The sequence below is a fragment of the Fukomys damarensis genome, unplaced genomic scaffold (genome assembly GCF_012274545.1).
Source record: "Fukomys damarensis isolate Sample0158 unplaced genomic scaffold, DMR_v1.0_HiC HiC_scaffold_16, whole genome shotgun sequence".
Classification (NCBI taxonomy): domain Eukaryota; kingdom Metazoa; phylum Chordata; class Mammalia; order Rodentia; family Bathyergidae; genus Fukomys; species Fukomys damarensis.
In genome coordinates, this window is record NW_022900928.1 from 19725977 (window position 1) to 19739342 (window position 13366).

The window sequence follows — 13366 nt, forward strand, 5'->3', positions numbered from 1 at the left end:
CCTCCCCCATATCCCTCTGGTTTCTCATCCAGTGCCAGGTTGCATGATCAGGTCCCAACTCCTGGGTTTCTTCCTTTTTTCTGTCCATCTATTGATCAATTAGTTTAGAGTAGATAACACGAACCAGTTCTGGAACCACTACAAGGAGGAACACAAGCTCTTCACTACAACCACACAGCAGGAAAGAAAGTGGTAACTCAATTCATCCCTGGTGCCGGGCCTCCAAAATTGAAAGAACTTGGCACCACTGGAGCGCTGAATTTGTATCCTCCATGCTTCTCAATCATTTTGGATTCTAGAGAACAAATAAAAGTTTAATAGGGCAATCCTGTCTTACTACTTTGGCTGGGGGGACAAACTGACAATACTTAACAAACAAACCAATGACCTAAATGCCAAGTGCAGCCAGAGTGCATACGAGTGAGAGGGCATGGACTATGTAGAGAAGATTCTTAGCAAATTTTCACTTTCCATTGTCCCCCACACACAATTTCTAGTGTTAGGAAAACGAAATCTTGAAAAACCCCATACCGAGTCAAATGTATCAATAAGGACTCATCTCAAAAAGAAGAAAAGTGCAACAAATCAAACGCAGACAATAGAAAATGTTATGCCTCATTTATAAACAGCCCCCCAACTCAAACTGGGAATTCAACCCATGGCCTTCACATTGAGCTACGATCCCCATCCCTTTTTGAGACAAGGGCATGCTAAGTCACTAAGTTGCCCAGGCTGGTGCTGAACTTGCAATTCACCTGCATCAGCCTCCCAGAGTGCAGGAATAACAGGTGTGAATCACCACACCCAACTAAGAGGACCCTTCTTTGACTGATTATAAAGGTGGTTGGGGATTATTATGCTGTAATACACTTAAAAGTGTATATTTAAAAAATGCATGCTGAGACCAGAATATACCTTAGTGGTACAGCCCTTGCCTAGCATGCTCAAGGCCTACATTTGATCCCTAATACTTCAAAATAAACCAAACAATACAAATTTTTAAAAGCTCCTCATATACGAAAGTGTTTAAAGAAAGAAGTGCCTCGAATTTTCTTTAAAACAACGAACTTGTAAAATTTTTATATTTTAACACAATAGCCAAACCATCATCCAAGTTTAAGCAGTCTGGCCAGCATGGTAGCTCCCAGCACAGTAGGCTTGCTCCAAGTTTGAGGCACGCCTGGGCTACAGAGTGAGTTCAGCCTAAACTATACAGTGAGACACTGTCTCAAAAACAAAACAAAACAAAACAAAAAAACCAAAAAAAAAACCCAGTCTTATTAAAGCACTCTCCCACTGAGCTACAGAGCCAACCTATATATATACTTTTATAACTTAAATTCCGTCTTAAGATTCTAGAGCTGTATAAAGCTATTAGTCACATCACAGAGGGCTTGTGGTTGACTAACATACCATGAGCTGCTCTTCTTTGATCAGCCAGAGTTGCTATGTCCTGTAATTGTTTCCTTTGTTCTTCATTAAGACCGTGAGTCAGAGCCTGATACCACACAGGATTACGATTTTGAATAGCTATCAAAACAAAAACAAAGGGGAAAAGAGGAATAAGAAACAGGTAGCTACTTTTTTTTTTTTGGTACCAGGGATCAAACTCAGAACCTTGCACTTGTGAGGCAGGCGGCGGAACCACTGAGCTAAATCCCTGGCAACTACTTTCTATTCTATTTCCTGTTCTTTTCCCCTACCTGATATGACATTCTGATGTATTTTATATGCTTCAAACAACTTTAAAAAGTTACCTTGTGATGCAAAATATATAGGAATAAAAATTACAGTTCATCTTTGTGCTTAAAACAATTTAATTATCCTTATAGTCTTAAATCAACTCTTACATGTTACCAGTCAGACTTTAGTAATAAAAGTAGCTAATTCTCTTAAAAAATTCATTTTATGCAACTTAAAGACTCAAAGGTACTTTGGTTACAATTTCCAAGTCCCTAAATTTAAGCATTGGCTGGGTATGGTGGCACATATCTGCAATCCCAGAACTTGGGAGGTTGAGGCAGGAAGATCACTGAGAGTTTGAGGCAAGTCTGAACTTACATAGTGAGACCGGTTGTTATCCCTTCTCCCCATTTAAGCAGTAGGCAGATGCAGGAAATATGTGAATGGTGCAAAATGCCCTTTCCTTGCTTTGCCTACTCAAAAACCTTTTATTAATACATCTTGGGATACAGTGTGGCTAAATGGTAGCACACTTGACCAGCATATGCAAAGCCCTAGGTTCAAAATTTTTCTTTTCTTAGTTATTCCACAGAAAGGTAACCTTAGAATTCTCAAATTAAAATTTCAATGGCTGTGCGTGCATGAGTGTGTTACTGGGAAATTGAACAGTGACGTCCATCTCCAGTTCTTTTTTATTAAAAAAAATGTTTTTTGCCGGGCATGGTGGCGCACGCCTGCAACCCCAGCACTAAGGAGGCAGAAGGATTGCTGTGAGTTCCAGGTCAATGTCAACTACATAGTGAGACCCTGTCTCAAAAAAACAAAAACAAAAACAAACAAAAAACAAAATTTTTTTTTTTTTGGATACCAAGGAAGGATTGAACTCAAGATCTCGTAACTTGCGAGGCAGCTGCAGTACCACTGAGATAAATCCCTGGCCCTTCTATCTCAAATTTGGACAAGAACTCATTAAGTTACTAAGTTACCCAGGCTGGGCTCAAACTTGTGCTCCTTCTGCCTCAGATTCTTAGGGTGCTGGGATCAAAGTATGCACTACCACACCAAGCTTGACAGTTTTTTTAAATTATAGCCTAAATCGTGGTCAAATTTAATCTGTGAGAAACAACAAATTTCTCCAAAATGTCAATTTTGCTGGGCACACCTGTAATCCCAGCATTTGAGAGGCTGAAGCAGAAGGATTGCCATGAGTTCCAGCCCAGCCTTGACTACAAAGTAGAGACCTTATCTCAGAAAGAACCTAAAAAGGGACGGGATTTAGCTCAGTGGCAGTGCACCTGCCTTGCAAGCCCAAGGTCCTGAGTTTGATGACCGGTGGTGGTGATGAGGGGTGGCAAAAACACCCCCCCCCAAAGATAACCAAAATGCCATTTTATAATCTGAAACCTTATGTGCTGTGACAGATCCAAAAGTTTATGACTATTCAGGCATAGATGACCTTAAAATTTGGGGGTTAGGTTGGCTGTCTGAAGGTAAAATTATCATGTCAAAGGTGCTAACCTAGTAATATTAGAATGAATTGGTTAGCACATTTTAGGACATAGGAAAAAAAAAAAAAAGAGCAGAATTCTAAAACCACAATGTTACTAACAGTCACATTCTTTGACAAGTTAAGTGTTTGTTTTTGTTTTTTGGTTTTTTGACAGGATAGTTGAGACTGACCTGGAACTCACTATGTAGCCCAGGCTGGTCTCGAACTCACAGGAATCCTCCTGCCTCAGCCTCCCACGTGCTGGGAGTGCTGGGATTACAGGTGTGTACCACCACGCCCAGTGGTTAAGTGTTAACATATATATGAAAACATTTAATCGAATGAATTTATTCTTGTTTGCCCCTTAAAAGGGTAGGCAAATTTTCAAAATTATCGGTAAGGTGGCCATTGAGTTTGAGTATACGTTTCTCATCCTATTAATTTTAGCTTGTAATTCTGAAAAACACACATTCTAGGAAAATAGTGTAGTTCAAAAATGAGTTGGGGAAAAAAAAAAAAAGTTGGTAACTACCCTTTCCCTTTTAGGATTACCAGCCTTCCCAGAGCCAATCATGTATGTAACTGTTTGTTATGTATATAACTTAATTTTTTCCTGTTCACTTACTTTGAAAGATAGCTTTAAATATCTGATACTCATCAACAGGGTTGTCTTCATCATCAATGATTGTGGAATACCCTTCCAGAGCAGTTTCCTCAGCATCATCTTCTTCCCAAGCTTCATCATCTACATCTTCGCCTGCTTGCTTAGCCAAAATCTCCAAATATTCTTGCCCATCTTCATCAATATCATCTTCATCACTCCCCAGTTCCTCTACCAAATCATACAAAAAGATTCCTTTTAATATTGAAATAGTTTATTATTAAACAAAGTACCAATCACCTCAAAAAGTTCCTAGAACTGGTGTTTTAAACACATGTTCAGCAACAATTTTCATAGGCATCCAAGAAAGCCAACATGGTGTAAAGTTGTTTTTTTTTTGGTACCAGGGATTGAACTCAGGACCTTGCAATTGCCAGACAGGAGACGGAACCAATGAGCTAAATAAATCCCTAGCCCTAAAGTTTGTTTTTTTAGCCAGGGTCTCACTATGTAGTTCAGGTTGGCCTACGACTCATGGTGATCCTCCTGCCTCAGCCTCCCAAAGTGTTGGGATTATAGGTATTTGCCACCACCCCTGGTATGATGTAAACTATTATTATTATTATTTTTTTTTTGTACCAGGGATCAAACTCAGGACTTCATGCTTGTGAGGTAGGTTGGCGGCACCACTGAGCTAAATCTCTGACCCAATGTAAAGTATTCTTTATGCTAGAAGTTTGAACTAGGATCACACATTGAGGTTCAGTCTTTGGTATGTTCTGGGCTATGTGGTATATATCAAACTAAATACTGATGACAAAAAAAAAAAAAAGCATAAATATATGTGACTGATAACCTAAGTTATACTTGCAGATCTTTTGTCAGTTTTTAAAAAGGCTGTTAGTAATTGATAAAGACAAAAATGACAATAGCTACCCTATTTTGAAACTATTAAAATAATCTTTTGTAACATTCACTGATCAATTTATACTCTTGTAGGGCTAGGGATTTAGTACAGTGGTTCTGCTTCCTGCCTCACAAGCAAAAGGTCCCAAGTTTGAGCCCCAGTACAAAAAAATTATACTTTTGTAGGCTGTAGTGTCTATATGTGAAATGTATTAGCCAATATCTAAATGACTTCATTTTATAACATAAACAAGTGTAGGTTTTAGCACTAATAAATGACAGGATGGTTATCTGCAATAAATTCAGACATTAAAAACTATAACTTTAGGGCAAGGGATTTAGCTCAGTGGTTCTACTGCCTGCCTGCAAGCTGACAGACCTGAGTTTGATCCCCAGTACAACAACAACAAACTATAGATGTTGTAATAGTAATTACAATCTTCTGCTTTTTTTCCCCCCTGAGATGGGGTCTTGTGTTGCCCAGGCTGTTCTCAAACTTGTGAGAGGTGATCCTTCTACCTCAGCCTCCTGAGTAGCGAGGATTACTGACATGTGCCACTGCACAGCTTAATTCAGTAATATATTGAATGTCATGGGCCAAACACTAAGTTAAGTCCTTCACGTCTTCCTCACAATTTATTAACCATGTACTTTTTTTTTTCTGAACCCAGGACCTTGTGTTTATGAGGCAGGTGTGGCAACACCGAGCTAAATCTCCAGCCCAAATCTATGTAGTTCTGATTATACTAGCTTATAAGATAAAGTTAATGGTAAACCATTTTATTATCTCCCTTATAACTCTTCCTCAACTGTTATACGACTTACTTTTCTTTCCTAAATGAACACAGCACCTTGAACCAACTTATTATATATACTTTATTATTATATTTAACTTTGTAAACCTTCCTCCCAGTAGAACAGAAAGCTTCTGAAGAAGAATGACTTCTTATTCTCACTTGCATCTACAATGCCAAGCATATATAGAACAAACAAATCTTTAGATTTAGAACTGCCTTATAGGATCACTGCTTCTTAGCCTTTTGGCTAAAATCAAGTGAAATTAGAGGAAATTCCTCATACTCTAGAAAAGATGTGAGAAGTCATTGTGTGAATGAACAAGCATAAAAGCATTTCCCTATATCCTAAATTTCTCTGAGAGAAGGTCTAGAAAATAAGACCAGTGATGTTTCTAACTAGGTGAGCTCTGGCTTCTTCTATCACAAATTCCTTACCAGTTTCATCATCATCATCAGCTTCATCGTCATCATCACTGTCATTCTCATGTTCTGCATGGCAGGCATATGCTCTTTTTAATCCATTAAACAAAAGGATAAAAGCGGGCAAAATTTGTCCAGAAACCTGATTTAAAACTTGTGGTATTTGTTCCATATCAATAAGAGCACAGAGACCCAGAACACACATTTTTCTGTCATGAAGCCTAAAATAAAAATAAAGTAAAGTAATTTTCTTCTATTTCCTTAAACAAGCAGTCCTTCATAAAGGTCCAATTTATATCACTTACCCCAAGAAACAGTCAACATCATTAAGCCACTGTGTAATAAAATGATTTGTAACTGGTTCAACATTATTAGGGAAGCGAAGATTTTCTAAGGTATTGAGCAGCAGGTGTGGATTATAATACAAAGCTGCAATTGCAACTTGCAGGCACATCGTTCGAAGTTCACTTGTTTTAACCTCTCTTGTCAGCCTCTCTAAAGCTGCTTCCACGAATAAGGGAATGCACTGTAAAGAAAGAATGAAGGATAATCCAACACAGCAAACTGACAGGATTCTATTTCATCTATATTAATTTACTTGTTGCCTCAATTAACCCCTTTGCTCCCCTAGATGACTTTTTTTTCTTTGGTACCAAGGATTGAGCTAGGGTCCTTGCATTTTCAAGGCAGTCAATGGCACCACTGAGCTAAATCCCCAGCCCTAGATGACTGGTATTTATTGCTGAGGACAAATTCTTCTCTAGGCTGTTAAACATAAACTTTACCACAATTACAGATTTCAATGTTTGTATTAAAACTGACCACAGAAATTTAATTACTAAATCTATCAAAAAAACGTCACCCAGTTTACCTTGTATCCTAACAAAACTCACCAGTCATGTTTCCATATATATTAAATATATGATCATTATTATGTATTGGTTACATTTTAAGCTAATAGTTGGTTAGTTTATTTATATGGTACTGCCGATTGAACTCAGGACCTCATACTTGCTAGGCAGGTGCTGTGCCACTCAGCTACATCCCTGGCCCCCAAACCAATAGTTTGAACAATACTATGCAGAGCATACAATGCTGCTGCCCCTAAAAAGTAGATGAGAAGTTTCTCTCTTGGAAGCCTCAAATATGAATCACTAAAACTGAGCATTGGGCTGAGAATGAAGCCAAGTGGAGCAGGCAGGAGGCCCTGGGTTCAACCCCCAGCTCCCCAACACCAAAAGTTAGCCTCACTGACCTGGTCAATGCCACGCCCTTTGCACTGCAGAATGATGACCTCTAACAATTTTGCAGCATGACACTCTGCATCTTCCCCAGCAACTCCTGTAAGAACCTGATCAACACAAAACATAAACTGCAACAATCCTTCATGAAACCATTTCAGAGAAATAATTTCCTTTTGTATAGGCTCTGAGTATTAATTAAAGCAGTAACAACAAACCTTGTAGAGCTTTCAATGATTAAAACCGGCTGGCTGCAGCACATGTGCCATAGATTCACCATCACTGACTTAAGGTATTCAACAAACAAACTTGACTAAAGGACCTTTGAGTATCTAAAGCTTGCCTTTCTCTCAGTCTAGCCTTTCGGAGTCCTGGTCTATGTGATCAAAAGTACCTCATCTTTTCTTTTTTGGATACCCAAGATTGAACTTAGGATCCTGCACATGCGAAGCAGGCGGCAGCTTAATTTCTGGCTCCAAAACCACCTAGTCTTTGAAGTGCTACTTTGGGCTGTAATAGGTTAATAACCATTAATTTCCCATACAAAGGTAAAAGCTAAAACACTTAACCATTCTCAGGTATATCTGGCTCTTAAGTACAAAAAACTAAAATACTGAAAAGAAAAACCTAAAATACCGCTGTTTCTAGGAAAACTATCATTTCCTTATAAAATATAAAAAATGAATTTGAATGGAGGGAATGGAAGGAGGAAGCAACAGCCTGCTGAAAGCAAATGTTGGCCTACAAGCCCTAGGTAAGAAATAAAAGAAGCCATGGATTTAGCTCAATGGTTCTGTTGCCTGCCTTATAAGCTCAAGGACCAGAGTTTGATCCCCAGTACCAAAAATAAATAAATAAAAATAAAAGAACACTGGCTTGTTGCTAACTATGCATGGTGGCGCACACCTGTAATCCCAGAACTCTAGGAGGCTGAGGCAGGAGGACTGTTGTGAGTTTGAGACCAGCCTGGGCTACACAGTGACCTCCAGGTCAGTCTCAACTACATAGTGAGACCCTGTCTCAAAAAACCAAAACAAACAAACAAAAAGAACACTGCCTTGACATGCTAATTATAGATAAGTGTTCTATAACAGGAAAATAGATGTACCTTTCTACATATAATAATTATAGTAATATAAACTATGTACTGGCATTAAGATGATAGTTATGACTGTCAAAAGGAATTAGTGAAGGAGCTAAAGGTGTAGGGAAGGTGGGATGGGTAGGGAAAGGGTAATAAGGGAAAAGAAAAAAATGTGAGATAATGAAAAGATGGAAATAAAGTGTTTGTAGATGGGGAGGGGAGAAGGGGGTGAAGGGAGGGCAGGGACAAGGGGAAAAAATGAGAACCAAGACTTGTCATGTAGAGGTACAAGATCCCAAGTCCCAACAATGAATGTAACTGTACTGTATCCCTAAAATGTACCAATAAACTCAATTAAAGCTGGAAAAAAAAAAGGGGGAATTAGTGAAGGATGAATATACTTAAGAAGTTATGAAGCAAAACTTTTCAAATTTTTATTTTTTTATCTTTTAAAAATGAGAGTCTTACTATGTTGTCCAGGCTAGCCTTGAACTCCTGAGCTCAAGCCATCATCTGCCTGTTCAGCAGGTGAGTCTAAATGTCTATCCCCTAATACTTGACAGCAAAATCACTTGTAATAGCCTCCATCTTTCAATAAACACTGCTAGAAATTCAAACACTGTATGACAAATTACACTGACAGACTGCAAATACTTGTAGCCCCAACTGAACAATACGGGGAAATTTATCCCTTTTGTTGTTATATGAATAGCATTTTGTGTGGTTGGTTTTTTCCCCTTCCTGGTACTGGGGATCAAACTTAGAACCTTGTGCTTGCCAGGTAGGCAAGGCAACACTGAGCTACATCCCCAGTGGTTGGTTTTTTATGATTTCTTTCTTTCTTTTTTTTTTCAGTTTTTTGAGACAGGGTCTTACTATGTAGTTGAGACTGACGTGGAACTCACTATGTAGCCCAGGCTGGTCTCAAACTGACAGTGATCCTCCTGCCTAAGCCTCTTGAGTGCTGGGATTTCAGGTGGGCATCACCATACCCAATCATGAATAGTATTTAAAAATAGTACTGTACACCCTACATTTGTCCTCTGATTTCTGGGGAAATGGCAGAGTACTTCTGATTATTTTTTAAGAATCGAACTCAGGTCTTAGAATCTTTTGTTTTCCCTAATTATTACTATATAGACTCCTTAAAACTGCAATTTCTTTATAAGACATCTCTATCCTTTTTTGGGGGCGGGTGTTTTGAGACAGGGTCTCAACACGTAGTTGAGACTGACCTGGAACTCACTATGTAGCCCAGGCTAGTCTAGAACTCACAGAGATCCTTCTGCATCAGCCTCTCGAGTGCTGGGATTATAGGCGTGAGCCACCACGCCTGGCCCTTTATCCATTTCTAATCCTTTCAAGCTTCAAGTTTTGATTCTATCTTTTTGGTTCCAGAGAAGTAGACTAAAGTAAACTCTAGGCACTAAAATCCAAAACATTTACAACTCCAAGTAAATGTCAGAGGATAGACAGGAGACATGTAATGTATCACTGTGGTATCTAGAAACCAAAGATTTTTGTTGTTGTTATTTATAAGTTTTAAAGCCTTTAATTCTGTCAGAACCCTGGTATAAATTTCAGGTATCTTCATATTTTAGTGCAGAAACCCAGTAAAATCTGGTATCATCTAAAAATAACTTACCTTTTTGCACATACTGTATATCATTTCAAGATACTTGGTATCGGACAGAAGTGTGTCTGTATCAACTGTTACATAATTATGCAGAAGAGGCATCATGTCTGTATTAACATAAAGAACAAGTTATACATCTTCACTAATATAAATGCTTCATTTTCTGACAAATTACCTTACATAGAAAAAATATTATGAAGTCATTTTGTCTTTGTCACTCACTTTTAAGATGCATTCATTTTTAATGCACGAATAGAAACCTATTAAAGTGAATTCCTCTGAATTTAGTAAAGATCATACACACATTTACAGTTACATGTTAAATGAGTCAAAATACATAAAAGAAATCAATGGTATGTGTCACCTTTGGACATTAACTGCTACTGGTAGTTAGTCCAAACCGTGAAGCACTTGAAGCATTCATAAGTGTATATTTAGTGTTTAAGACACACAGGAATGAAATTTGAAGGGGGAGTCCTTTTCCATGCTGACTGCACTTACCTGTAAAGTAATCAAAGCCATCTTGCTGAAAGACCTCAAAGACAAGGGGTAGTAGCTGCCACATCTGTGGAGACACTTGTTGACATGTCAAACTATGTGCCAATGAAAATATCTCCTCGTAGAATTCTGAAAAAATATAGAATCATTAGGAAAATGCTTACTCATGCAAAAACACTAAATTCTTAACACAATCAAGAAGTACTATACCTAAGACATGTTGTTGTAAAACAGTGCCAATGACTTGTAAGCAGATTCCCTCAAGTTGCTGGGTTATCTAAAAGAGAAGAAACAAGATCACATGAAACTGTAACACACTGAATTAACTTCTAAAATAATGTACATTTTAACTCACTACATTTTAATATAAATAGTGACATTTAATCATTTTGGGTCAGAGGAATGTAGCTCAGTGGTGTAGCACCTGCCTGAGAAGAGCACCCTGAATGCAATGTCCAGTGCTCCACCCCCCAAATCATTTTAAGTCCATTTCAAAATAACATGCACATTACTGAAATAGCACAAACACAAAAGAAACACCTAAAGTAGTCTCTTACTGGAGATGAAATTTAAAAGAAAAAAAAATAAAGCCAGGCATGGTGATACATGCTTGTAATCCTCGCACTTGAGGAGGCGAAGCAGAAGGATTAAGTTCAAACCTACCTTGAGCAACCTCACAACCTAGTGAGACCCTGTTTCAATATAAAATTCTGCTAGGGATGCAGCCCAGTGTGAAGGCCCTAGGTTCAATCTCTACTACTAGAGATGGACAGAAGGAAGGAAAGGAAATTTGGGCGATTAGGTGGCATTACAGTAGTTATTTTCTAAAATTCTGTGATTATACTTCCCTTGTTTTTCTAAAAGATAGCAGGAAAACAAAAACAAAAACAAAAAATAACCTAGGAAGATGACTGTAATGGCTGCAAAACTATTTGAATGTAGTTAATACTAGTCAACTGTACACATGTAAATAATTTAATAGGGTAAACTTGGGCCAGGGATTTAGCTCAATGGTTCTGCCACCTGCTTCGCAAATACAAGGACCTAAGTTCGATCCCCGGTACCCCCCCTCCAAAAAAAAGAATAAAATGGCAAACTTTATGTATTATTTTGCCAAAAAATTTTTGGGGATATTTGCTTTTTTTTGGTACCAGAAATCGAAGCCACAGCATCAGGCTTCCTAGGCACACTTGGACCAAGTTACATCCCCTTATCAAATATTTTGAACAAAAAAAAATTTAAATGAAAACTAGAAATAATATGCTGTCCTGAGGAGAGGTGTACTTCGGGACTTGAGAAACAAGCTATTATAAAAGTCAAAATCTGAGCCCCACAATAAAGAGATGGTAAAATAAACAACTGCTTCCAATTCCTTCCACTAGCACATTAAAACTAAGAATTTATACAATAGCCAAAGAAAATAATTGAAAATGACAAATGAGATGATCATATAATTTTATGTAAGTCAGAGCCCCCCCCCTTTACAATGTGAAAATTACATTTTCTAAAACCTGTGCAAGGGACTGGAACTTAGTTCAGTGGTTCCACCACCTGCTTGCTTTATAAGTGCAAGGTCCTGAGTTTGATCCTCAGTACCAAAAAAATAAAAATAAAACCTGTGCAACACTGAATCATTTTCTTACCTCTTTATGATCTTCAACTACACTAAGAAGTGTGTCTATTGTATTAAGAATTCCCATGGCTGTAACTGCTTTGTCATCACTTCCTTCTTCATCTGGCCCAGTCTGGATTACTTGGTTAAATGTCATTGCCTAGAATACAATTCAGGTTTGTCACTGAAGCATCACAAAATGTTCTGGCCTGGACTGGGGATTTACCTCAGTGGTACCATGCCTGCCTGGCAAGCACAAGGTCCACAGTTCAGTCCCAGGTACACACACACACATATATATATATATATATATAAAGTTCTGGTGTAAGACTTATTATGTACTTTATTTTTATGTTTGTTTTGAGACAGGGTCTATGTAGTTCAGGCTGGCCTGGAACTCAATAGTGATACTCCTGCCTTAGCCTGAGTGTTGGGATTATAAATCTATACTACCATACCCAGCAAGACTTTAAAAATGTTTTCAGTGGGTGGGCCAGGAATTTAGCTCAGTGGCACTGTACCCTGCCTCTCAAATGCAGGTCCTGAGTTCGATCCCCAGTACATTTAAAAAAAAAAAAAAAAAAAAGTTTTAAAAAAAAAAAAAGTTTTCAGTGGGATAGCACAGCACATCAGTGCCTCCAAATTGATTAATAATAATTAACAGCTTGGAGTTTGTAATCAAAGTCTTTCTCCACTCACTGGGTTAACCTTAAACAAGCCAGTACTTGATTTCTTTCTTGATCTTTCTCCTGACATGTCATTTGGAGAACTTCAGATTTCACAAGATATTATGAGGATTAAATGAATCTCCCTTGTTGCTTTTACTGTGTGGGAGCCGTGAACTGCTTCCCCCATGCTCTATGCCACCCTGTCTTGGACTCAGCTGATAATGGACTGAAACCTCTACAAACTGAGCTAAATAAACCTTTTCCCCTTTAACTTTGGGTGCTAGTTATTACAGAAACTTGGTACCAGAGAAGTGGGGTCATTGCTGTGACTATACTTGACCATGTGGTTCAGGAGCCTTTGGCACTAGCTTGGGGGAAAGAGTTTAGAAAAATCTGGAGATGCAGGCTGAAAAAGAAGAGCTGAACACCTTAAGCTGTGCAGTATGACAGCCCAGCAAAATGATTTAACAATGTTTTGAGTATGGCCAGAAAAGAAGCTCCCATAAAGTTGCGGATTGCAAAGACAGACCTTGCTTTGAGAAGAAAGCACCAGAGCCCCAAGTTCTAGAATAAGTGAGGCCTAGTACAACTGTTCCTTGGGATTTGGTTCATAGGCAGTGCACCCCTACAGCCTAGAGAGAAGCCTGGCTACTGCTCCAGCTGGCAATAATATACCTTGGCGACATCTATATGGTACTGGTTTTAGGTACATGGACAATGTAAGAGTTTTG

General features: G+C 38.4%; 1 protein-coding gene across 3 annotated transcripts in view; it reads right to left on the reverse strand.

The window, feature by feature from the left end:
* Ipo7 (importin 7) overlaps positions 1-13366 on the reverse strand; it is a 57902-nt gene continuing 44536 nt past the window's right edge. For all 3 annotated transcript variants that reach the window (XM_010615298.1, XM_010615299.3, XM_033764148.1), the window contains 10 exons: positions 11999-12127; positions 10566-10632; positions 10359-10484; positions 9867-9964; positions 7152-7247; positions 6202-6422; positions 5912-6117; positions 3798-4004; positions 1414-1530; positions 1-295 (listed from right to left, as the gene is read on the reverse strand). In XM_010615298.1, the coding sequence (XP_010613600.1) occupies positions 198-295; positions 1414-1530; positions 3798-4004; positions 5912-6117; positions 6202-6422; positions 7152-7247; positions 9867-9964; positions 10359-10484; positions 10566-10632; positions 11999-12127 (1365 nt within the window). In that variant the 3' untranslated portion in view covers positions 1-197. The remainder of the gene's footprint in view (positions 296-1413; positions 1531-3797; positions 4005-5911; positions 6118-6201; positions 6423-7151; positions 7248-9866; positions 9965-10358; positions 10485-10565; positions 10633-11998; positions 12128-13366) is intronic.